Source organism: Oncorhynchus mykiss, chromosome 30 (genome assembly GCF_057628025.1).
Source record: "Oncorhynchus mykiss isolate SJ-2025 chromosome 30, ASM5762802v1, whole genome shotgun sequence".
NCBI classification, from domain to species: Eukaryota; Metazoa; Chordata; class Actinopteri; order Salmoniformes; family Salmonidae; genus Oncorhynchus; species Oncorhynchus mykiss.
This window is the reverse complement of record NC_143051.1, coordinates 24,747,238-24,758,913: the sequence shown is the minus strand read 5'-3', so window position 1 is coordinate 24,758,913 and position 11,676 is coordinate 24,747,238. Positions and strand designations below refer to the sequence as shown.

The 11,676-nt window shown below is 42.2% G+C and overlaps 1 protein-coding gene across 24 annotated transcripts in view; it reads right to left on the bottom strand.

The window, feature by feature from the left end:
• Positions 1-6,559: 6,559 nt before the first annotated feature.
• The window catches only part of LOC110488157 (thyroid hormone receptor beta), a 118,010-nt gene continuing 112,893 nt past the window's right edge, over positions 6,560-11,676 (bottom strand). For all 24 annotated transcript variants that reach the window (XM_021560242.3, XM_021560231.3, XM_090227890.1 and 21 more), the window contains one exon: positions 6,560-11,314. In XM_021560242.3, the coding sequence (XP_021415917.1) occupies positions 11,073-11,314 (242 nt within the window). In that variant the 3' untranslated portion in view covers positions 6,560-11,072. The remainder of the gene's footprint in view (positions 11,315-11,676) is intronic.

The window sequence follows — 11,676 nt, the reverse complement described above, 5'->3', positions numbered from 1 at the left end:
AACGTTGCTAACAAGTATAACCTATCAACACATCCCCACTTGGAGATATTTGAGTTATTTCCATGTCAAAAGGAGCCATTTCATATTTTACACTGGTTATACCCATTTCATATTTTACACTGGTTATACCCATTTCATATTTTACACTGGTTATACCCATTTTATATTTTACACTGGTTATACCCATTTCATATTTTACACTGGTTATACCCATTTCATATTTTACACTTTGGTGCAAATTGTTAAATCAAAACATGCGGTTTGATTTTACTGGTGAAAACTGTACTTTGATTGCTAATTATGCATTTAATTTGTTTACTGTAAAAATGTTGTTTTGAGCGCACATACTTGATATCGTGTCTTCGAAGCCCATTCAGGCTGGGCACCAATTGGTGTACGACTTTGATTTGTTTTTCTTTCTATCATTACACATAAACACATGGAGGCTATGCAGACTTGTGTCATGTTGCTGTAGGGTCGGTGGTTGTGAGAAGGGAGAGAAATATTGTAGGAATGTTTTTGTCATTCAGTTGGACTCTTATACATACCACTGTCTCAAATGTTTCAACAGAGGACCACTAAACTTGAATAGATTGATGCTTTTGTCCTCTACCATACTTTTTCAAATCTGTACACACAGACTACAGATATAGCCATGAAGTAATGTAAATAGGTGGATTCTACTCAAATACAGTATGATTGTAAATAACAGCAAGAGTCTGCACGGCCTGTAATCAATTGACTTGCAGGAATTCCCGTTATTAGGTTGATTGATTTCAGACCGCTAGTTTCTCTTCTATCAACTCGCCTGCTCTTCATCTTCAATGCTTCTGTTCTGTCAATCATGTGTGCATCGTTTCATCGCTGACCTGCCCTGTGGTCTGTCAGTCTGTTTTCTCCTCTCTGAAAGCATTGCCACATTTATACACTGCTTAAAAAATAAAGGGAACACTTAAACAACACAATGTAACTCCAAGTCGATCACACTTCTGTGAAATCAAACTGTCCACTTAGGAAGCAACACTGATTGACAATAAATTTCACATGCTGTTGTGCAAATGGAATAGACAACAGGTGGAAATTATAGGCAATTAGCAAGACACCCCCAATAAAGGAGTGGTTCTGCAGGTGGGGACCACAGACCACTTCTCAGTTCCTATGCTTCCTGGCTGATGTTTTGGTCACTTTTGAATACTGGCGGTGCTTTCACTCTAGTGGTAGCATGAGATGGAGTCTACAACCCACACAAGTGGCAAAGGTAGTGCAGCTCATCCAGGATGGCACATCAATGCGAGCTGTGGCAAGAAGGTTTGCTGTGTCTGTCAGCGTAGTGTCCAGAGCATGGCGTCGCTACCAGGAGACAGGCCAGTACATCAGGAGACGTGGAGGAGGCCGTAGGAGGACAGCAACCCAGCAGCAGGACCGCTACCTCCGCCTTTGTGCAAGGAGGAGCACTGCCAGAGCCCTGCAAAATGACCTCCAGCAGGCCACAAATGTGCATGTGTCTGCTCAAACGGTCAGAAACAGACTCCATGAGGGTGGTATGAGGGCCCGACGTCCACAGGTGTGGGTTGTGCTTACAGCCCAACACCGTGCAGGACGTTTGGCATTTGCCAGAGAACACCAAGATTGACAAATTCGCCACTGGCGCCCTGTGCTCTTTACAGATGAAAGCAGGTGACAGACGTGACAGAGTCTGGAGACGCTGTGGAGAACGTTCTGCTGCCTGCAACATCCTCCAGCATGACCGGTTTGGCGGTGGGTCAGTCATGGTGTGGGCTGGCATTTCTTTGGGGGGCCGCACAGCCCTCCATGTGCTCGCCAGAGGTAGCCTGACTGCCATTAGGTACCGAGAAGAGATCCTCAGACCCCTTGTGAGACCATATGCTGGTGCAGTTGGCCCTGGGTTCCTCCTAATGCAATAGAATGCTAGACCTCATGTGGCTGGAGTGTGTCAGCAGTTCCTGCAAGAGGAAGGCATTGATGCTATGGACTGGCCCGCCCGTTCCCCAGACCTGAATCCAATTGAGCACATATGGGACATCATGTCTCGCTCCATCCACCAACAGACTGTCCAGGAGTTGGCGGATGCTTTAGTCCAGGAGACCATCCGCCACCTCATCAGGAGCATGCCCAGGCGTTGTAGGGAGGTCATACAGGCACGTGGAGGCCACACACACTACTGAGCCTCATTTTGACTTGTTTTAAGGACATTACATCAAAGTTGGATCAGCTTTAACTTTAGCTTTCACTTTAATTTTGTGTGACTCCAAATCCAGACCTCCATAGGTTGATAAATTTGATTTCCATTGATAATTTTTGTGTGATTTTGTTGTCAGCACATTCAACTATGTAAAGAAAAAAGTATTTAATAAGAATATTTCATTCAGATCTAGGATGTGTTATTTTAGTGTTCCCTTTATTTTTTTGAGCAGTGTATATATAGACCTGTTAAATTTTTTTTGAATATCTGTATATAGTGTTGTCATTCCTTTGCAGTGGATTTTTCTCCACAGTCCAAGAATGATCAGGAAACTTTAAGAACCAATAACATAGGCAACATTTACTCAGGTTAAATCTCACTGCTATTTAGAAATCAACTTGACAAGCGTGAGTCCTTCACAGATCCAGTTCAATTGACTTTCACTTGAAGAGCTTGATTCTTAGAAGTTCTATTCAGGACACACACACTCAACCATTATATAATTGAAAAATAGTTTTGGGTTTGTTCAACTTTCAGCAGGGAGAGAAAGACATTACTGGAAACATGAGATACTGTCGGAAGTTTACATACACTTATGTTGGAGTCATTCGTTTTCAACTCGTTTTTCAACCACTCCACATTTCTTGTTAACAAGTTGGTTAGGACATCTACTTTGTGCATGACACAAGTCATTTTTCCTGCAATTGTTTACAGGCAAATTAATTCACTATATCACAATTCCAGTGGGTCAGAAGTTTACATACATTCAGTTGACTGCCTTTAATCAGCTTGGAAAATTCCACAAAGTTATGTAATGGCTTTAGAAGCTTCTGATAGGCTAATTGACATCATTTGAGTCAATTGGAGGTGTACCTGTGGATGTATTTCAAGGCCTACTTTGTGCCTCTTCGCTTGACATCATGGGAAAATCAAAAGAATCAGCCAAGACCTCAAAAAAAATTGTAGACGTCCACAAGTCTGGTTCATCCTTGGGAGCAATTTTCAAACGCCTGAAGGTACCACGTTCATCTGTACAAACAATAGTATGCAAGTATAAACACCATGGGACCACGCAGCCGTCATACCGCTCAGGAAGGAGATGCGTTCTGTCATCAGCAAATTTAATGATGGTGTTGGAGTCAAATCAAATCAAAGTTTATTTGTCATGTGCGCCGAATACAACAGGTGTGAACCGTACGGTGAAATGCTTACTTATAGGCTCTAACCAATAGTGCAAAAAATGTGTTAGGTGAACAATAGGTAAGTAAAGAAATAAAACCGTAAGAAGACATGCTATATACAGTAGCGATGCTACATACAGACACCAGTTAGTCAGGCTGATTGCGGTAGTATGTACATGTAGATATGGTTAAAGTGACTATGCATATATGATGAACAGAGAGTAGCAGTAGTGTAAAAGAGGGGTGGGGGGTGGCGGGTGGCGGGACACAATGCAGATAGCCCGGTTAGCCAATGTGCGGGAGCACTGGTTGGTCGGCCTAATTTGAGGTAGGATGTACATGAATGTATAGTTAAAGTGACTTTGCATATATGATAAACAGAGTAGCAGCAGCTTAAAAAGAGGGGTTTTGAGATTGAGATTGCGTCATCTGTGAATCTGTTGGGGCGGTATGCAAATTGGAGTTGGTCCGTGCAAGTTCTGAGTACACGTCCTGGTAATCCGTCTGGCCCCGCGGCCTTGTTAATGCTCACATAGGCAACGGAGAGCGTGATCACACAGTCGTCCGTAACAGCTGGTGCTCTCATGCATGCTTCAGTGTTGCTTGCCCCGAAGGGAGCATAAAAGGCATTTACCTTGTCTGGTAGGCTCGCATTACTGGGCAGCTCGCGGCTGGGTTTCCTTTTGTATATTTTTTAAGCCCTGCCACATCCGACGAGCATCAGAGCCGGTGTAGTAGGATTCAATCTTTGTCCTGTATTTCCTCTTTGCCTGTTTGATGGTTTGTCGGAGGGCATAGTGTATAAACTGATTAGTAATTTACCTCGGCCTTATCAATAGCTCTTATCCATTTATAAATTACAGTGCATGGAGAATTCTGTTATTTCTATGAGGAAAATATGCTTTTCCCACTTGCAACAGGCAGGATCGCTAGACCTTATTCACGGTTTTGTCGTGCATAAAGGTGGTTGAATTATGAGGGAATTAAGGTACCACACCTTCATTTCTTAGATCTCCACCCGAACGTTTAATTCGGGGCATAGTGCACAAAAAATAACTTTTATTGAGTTAGTTAGATCAAAAAAATACAAGTTTGGTTTCCAACGCATTTTCTACTCGGCTGGTGGTTTTGTCACCCCAAAAATGGTGTTTTATAACGAATGTGCCCAATAACTCTTAGATATAGTGGATGAGATTAATATGGACAAAAGAGCAAGATTATTTTTAATTATTTATTAAATGGCAGCCAAGCATCGATCATCATAACACCAGAATGACGCCATCATCCCTGGGCCTGGTACAACCTTCCACCAGCAGAGAGCAGTGTTGCTCTAATAACCAACCAAAAGAATAGTTGTTGTTTTTTTTTGTCTGTCTTTTTATAGAAAATGAACCACTGAACAAAATGTAGCTTTATTGACAGTGCATGTCAGAGCAAAAACCAAGCCATGAGGTCAAAGGAATTGTTCGTAGAGCTCCGAGACAGGATTGTGTCAAGGCACAGATCTGGGGAAGGGTACCAAAATATTTTTGCAGCATTGAAAGTCCCCAAGAACACAGTGGCCTCCATCATTTTTGGAACCATCAAGACTCTTCCTAGAGCTGGTTGCCCTACAGGATCTTAATTTGATCACCCTGTTGTGCAGGAAATGCACATTTGTAGTGTATAAGGTTTAAAAAGGCTTTTAAAGTTTGTAATTTCCACTTTAAAATGCCAGACTTGATTTGCCCCAACCAAAAATGTATCAACCCCTACAAAAATGCCCATTAATTATAATCCACACAATAATTCACATTTCCTGTTGCTGCAGGATTATTCTTCTGCTGTGAGAAAGGGATCAAATTAAGATACCACACCTGTAGCACTTCAGTTTCATTCAAGAGAGGCTTTTAGTGGTGCAGCATTGAAGTATCACTCCAGACTGGGGTTCGATCCCAGGATGTGTCACAGCCGGAAGTGACCGGGAGTCCCATAGGGCGGCACACAATTGGCCCAGCATCATCCGGGTTAGGGGAGGGTTTGGCCGGGGAGCTTTCCTTGTCTCATTGCACTCTAGCGAGACTCCTTGTGGCGGGCCGGGCGCCGACTTTAGTCGTCAGTTGAACGGTGTTTCCTCCGACACATTGGTGCCACTAGCTTCCGGGTTAAGCGAGCAGCGCGGCTTGGTGGGTTATGTTTCGGAGGACGCATGACTCGACCTTCACCACTGCCGAGCCCGTTGTGGAGTTGCAGTGATGAGACAAGAACTTAACTACCAATTGGATGTCCCGAAAATGGGGAGAAGGGGGTAAAATTACAAAATAGAAAAGAGAAAAAGAGAGCAGCTTTTAGCGCTCTGAGCCTTTCATGGATGGCAGGGGATTTGCAATTATCACATTGACTCATGAACTGAATTGTCATTAAACACCATCTTCACCGCAATATCATGATCAGTATATAGTAGATCTGACTGTCGAAAATCTAATCCAAAGATTGTTTGTGTTACGTGTTTCGGTTTCTCTATTTCGAAGTTGGTTAGCATGTTAGCTGAGGCGTGCACTGATTGGAGTCACCTCATTGGTCAGTATGTGTTACATCTGTGCTGCGAGTCATCCCATTAGTGAGGATGTGTTTCACCTGTGCTGGCTCAGTGCATCAGTTGGAGAGGACATGTTGGGAGAGCTACACCGCACGTTAGTTAGCCAGGAAGAAGCCCGAGTTTTGTTTTCCCTTGCTCCATATTGCTCCTTTAGTTTGTTTTCTCTGGGGTAAATTGAATGTGCACTCATGGTGTGTCTTTTAGAAACCCCTTATTAGTTGTGTGCCAACTGTCAGTGGACGCACCTTTTGAAAAATGTTCCGTTTTGGTTGTTGAAGTGACTTTTTGTTTGTTCCCTTTGCTGTGAGCGACATTTTGAATTTGTCCTTTGGGAAGGGGGATACCTAGTCAGTTGCACAACTAAATTACATTCAACCGAAATGTGTCTTTAATCAATGTCATCGGCTCCCGGGGAGCATCTGTTGTTGGGGGTTAAACTGTCTTGCTCAAGGGAAGAATGGCAGATTTTTCCACCTTGCTGACTAGGGGATTTGAACCAGTGACCTTTTGGTTACTGGCCCAACGCTATCAACCGCTAGGCTACCTGCCACCGTGGTGTGAGACACATTTTACAAACAAAAAACTGTTCAGAGGACATTTTCTTAAAACCATCTTTATTCTCAAGATCCAATTCACATTACGTGCAAATGGCATCATAATCATGAGGATCCAAATTCATAATTATTATATTTTTTGTGCAACTTGTCTTTTCTTCCAGGGTACCCAAGTCAAAACAGGTCAGATTCAACTCCATGGGCAACGCTGTGTGCAACACGTTTCAATTTGGTACAAAAACACTACACCCACAGACTCATTCTCAATCAATTACACTAACACCACAAGTTCATTCTCTCACTCTTTCTCTCCAAAGACTTGTCATCCAATATTCCGGATATCATTGATAAACGTTTACTACATCATGAACAACATATTGTTGGTATTTGTCTGCTAAAACATTAAGTCAAGAAAACACATAAGTAAATCATTTGTTATTATTTTAACAGTGAGTGGATTTGCTTGGCTTTCAGAAATGGATCTGGTTTTTATTCAAATTGTCCTGGCCAACTTTGCAGTATAGTATATGTTGAGTTCAGAGGAGGCTGGTGACGAGTGGACGGCTCATAATAATGAATGGCGTGAATGGAATGGTATCAAACACATGGGAACCAGATGTTTGATGTGTTTGAGACCACTATTCATTTCATTACAGCTATTACTATGAGCCTGTCCTCCCTATGCAAAGTGCCACCAGCCACCACTGATATAGTTCCATACTGTAACCAACAGATATTTTGTCAAGGTGAAACTACCACTTCAATCCGTCTATGAATCTTACTAGTTCATGATGTTCACATAGTTATATCTAAAGCAAATCTAGAACAGTATGTCATTGTGGTTTTGCAATGAAATTGAGAGAAAGATAGTTTTTTCCCGGTTTTTACGTAAAACAGTAAAATGTTCATAATGCATACAATATCTGTAAAAAAATTCTGCAGTCTGAAAATATACATCCTTATCCTCTGTAGTACTGTAAAATAGCTTCTTTTCTATTGGTGCAACATTTGTTATTGGTTTGTAACTGAGTTATTAAGAGTGACCACTCTTGCGAGAGAAAATACCACACTGGCGCTTTAAGAAGTATCTTGTGGAATAAGGTGACATTCGGCAGAGTGCATGTTTGAGATCAACTACCGACGACTATAAATCACCTTGCATTCCAAATAACTACTCATTATGTGATCAAGACTTGCCATTCTGCGCCGCCGTTGCCTGTCTCAAACAAATTGCCTCAAATATGCTGATTGTCACAACTCATTCTAGGGCCATTGACTTAGCCCGTGTCCCCATTCAACTTGTAAACCAGGAAGTAATTGGACCCTGCGCCACTTCCTGTTTCCAATTACCTGTCTGTCTCTCTCTGATTGTCTGCGCATTGTTAACTGTGCAGTTTGTGTGAGTTGTGAGGTCCTAGTCATTTAAACACTGCGAAGTCTATTGCTTTATGAAAGGCATCACTTTTACAGAGAAAACACAAGCTGCTTTGAGGAGTAGTGTGAAGCTTATAATAGTTGGATTTTTACGCAAAGTTTATACATTTTTTTTAACTGTTGCAAACAAACCACAATATCATACAACTTTTTTTTTTAAAGAAATATACAACCAAAATAAAGAGCTTTTTTTTATCATCAAGTTTTTCTCTGTACCCTGCTGATGTTGCATCATTTTTTGTGGCAGCTAGGGGTGTAATGGTTCACCAAACCCACGGTTCTGTATGTATTGTGGTTTTGGGGTCACGATTCCATTGGGTTTCGGTACAGTGGGGAAAATGACAGGCTAACATTTACTGTAGTTAACTTTGGTTTATTTAAGAAAATACAAAGTGTTGGTATTCCTGATTCCATACATGATCATGAGTCATATAATGCCTGATGAGAGCACCATCAGGAATACCAACACAGTATTTTTACTGATCAACAACAACACTAAAAAGTGCAATTAATGTGTGAAATCAATATGTAAATATGGCTCAGACATTGTATATAGAGAGACGTATGCTATAATGTTTTCTTACAAAGACACAAAGGCACGCAATTGTGTGCCTCTCAAATTGGGCACACAATACTTCTCATTTCCCACTCCGGGTAATGTGATGGGGTGTCACTGTTAAGTAGCTATCTGTTGCCCTGGAGGTCCATCCATCTGTAGTAAGCACAACACAGGGTATATTGGCCAATTCATTGACAACTTTGTCTTTAGCTTGCTTGTATAGAGTGGGTACTACCCGCTGAAATGGGTGCAAGAGTACAAATTTCGTAGTGTCTCAAGCACTTTCATGAGGTGCTGAAAACCCCTGTTCTCAACCACCAAGAATGGGTGCATATCCGTGGCTATAAACATACCTATCGCTCTTAGAAATTCTTTGGCCCGGTCAGAATCAGTTGCGGGGGGCTGCTTGAATGCAGAGGAGAGACAAAATTGTTTTGTTTTTTTTGCGTTTCCGTTTTGCTCCTATGGTAAGAATATTGGGATGGTGTTGGCGTAAATGTGTCAACATGTTTGAGGTGTTGGCTGCTGCATAGGCTATTCTGTTTGAGCAGTGGCGATATACTCTCTCTGTCCACCGCCATTGTAATCTACTGGGAAGCCAAAATGTTCCCAAACTGTCGATGGAGAATCCTCCTGGTTTATCGACCCCACCACTTGCCATCGTACAGAACTAGCTCCCGGCTGCGCCTCACAAAAGGACAGGTTGAAATGCGCCAATTAACATTCTCATTTTAATTGGCCTACAATGTGTGCATAGGCTCTAGTTGTTTTAACGGAATAGTCTGAAATGTTTTTTTCAGCTCAGATTTACTCAAGAGGCATACAACCTATAGGCCTAGTAGTTTATTGTTTTAAGATATTTTGTATCTATTCATTCGGGTTCACAGTGTGGACCGAACCGAGGTCCCCGTACCAAACGTTTCGGTATAAATAGTGTACCAATACACCCCTTGTCACACCTTGACCTAACTAAAATAACAAAGAAAACAAAAAATACTAAGGTCAGGGTGTGACACCCCTAGTGGCAGCGATTCTCTCCTCTGACTCAGAATTCCATTGACTGTGGTCAACATAGAAAGGGTTTGACCCCCTGACTCTACCCACATGTCATTCATACAGGCATGAATCAGCCAATTAGCAAGTATCATAGCAACAACCAGTCCTTATAGGAGGATCATGATCACTTTCAGTAACTCACATGTTGAGAATATAATATGACGCTTGAACATAGTTAAAAAGTTCCCATGGAATCTTGTGAGACAGCAGGAGGAATTTCTGCCAGCATCACAGCTCACAGTGTCTGTCTGTCTGATTTGTCCATCTGTAGCTCAGGAACTACACGCCATGGTGACAACTACAAAATAATTATCTCTGTTTCAATAACGTTCTGTTTCATGATGCAAGTCTACACTCTAGAACGTGAATGAGAGCCGGAAGCATGTTCTAATGTTCTAGAAGAAGTCACTGATAGCCAATCAGATCAGGTTAGATCATGCATCCTGGTTCCGGGAAACAATCCAAAATGATTGGATGAATTCCCAATTTTTTTTGGCACTGCATGAGTGGCATCATGAAAAAAAAGAAATAGCTATTGAATGGCTTTAATCTTTTCCCTGACTTCGTGTCAAAGTGTGCTTATATATCTGTCCTGGTCGTTTAGGTTTAACACAGAAGAGGAGAAACAAGCCGTCTTTTAGCTAGCTTTTTCTACATGGATGAGTTATTTAGTGTTGTGCCTTGCCATTGTTTAGAAATGGGCCTAGGTTTACTCAAGGTGGGAGCTTGTGGTGTGAATCATAGAAATAGAATTAGAATAAGAATAGCCATACCCATTACAGAACATTGACTATTTCTATGGTGTGAATGATGTGAGTACAGTAAGAGTGTGTTAGAATGGCAGCATTGAACAGGTATAGATATAGCTCTCACAGAACACCAGCACCAGAGGGACACCTATATGAAAGCTACTACACATCCCCTGACTGGGGAAGTCTCGTAGGAAGAGAATACGAAAAGGAAGGGAATGGAATAATGCAGGTTAACTGGCTTCTGCTGTCGGTCACTGTCTTGTACAGTACTGACCTTCTCAGGGTTGGTGGAGTCAGCACTCAATAATAAACAGGAGTAAAATGAAACACTAGAAGTTGCATGGTTCATATGACTGACTGAACGAGCGCTGTCAACGACAACAACTAGACATAATCACAAATAAGCCGACTGACTGACTGTACAATTAACCCAAAAAACCTATAGAGAAGTAACTGAGGAGAGGTGAAACATTTACAAAATAAAAACCAAAAGAAAATGCTGTTCACTTGTACCCGCATCGTAAGGGATGGTTCCATCCATAAAAACTAGGCTGAGAAGCTAGGCTATACCAAAGCTATGGAATGAAATGACTCAGTAGTGCTAATGAGAGTTCCAACGTGTCCCAAGACGCCTAGAGCCACTCTGAGGCCCACTGTCGTAGCCCCCGACAGGCGCCCACACACACCCCGACCACACACAAACACACACACCTTGGCAGGGTGTGTGCATGCGCGTCTGTCCCTCCGTCTGTCCGTCAGTCCTCAAAGACCTCCAGGAAGAGTGGAGGGAAAAGTTCGTTGGGGCACTCCACCTTCATATGCAGGAAGCGGGAGGCGTGGCACGCCCCGATCATCCGCAGGTCCGTCACCTTCATCAGCAGCTTAGGCCAGAATTGCGCCACCTTGTGTTTGCGGTAGTTGATGTAATGTTCAAAGGCCAGAAGGAACTCCTCCTGACAGCGCTCAATACGCTCCACGCTGGTCAGCCCCGGACGGTCTGGGGAGGGAGGGAGAGAGAGTTTTCATACTGTACTGTATGTTAGTACTGTCGCGTAGATGGAAAAATACTATATACTAATCCAACCCTAATGTACAAACACAATCTCATTGGAGATAGACTCTATACCTTTAAAACTCAATACTTTTATTAATCGGATGTCCTGTAATCTGTTGCTAGCTTGTTTTAATCACTCCAGGGGTTGCATGTGCGATAGATTTACAGAACATTCGATTTATAAAATATTGAGTTTTGAGTATGCTACAGAATTATTAGAACAAATAGCAGATTGGCTCGCATTTGCCATTGATTTCACAACAATAAAAGTCAATGCAGACAATCTGTGCATGGGGATATGATAG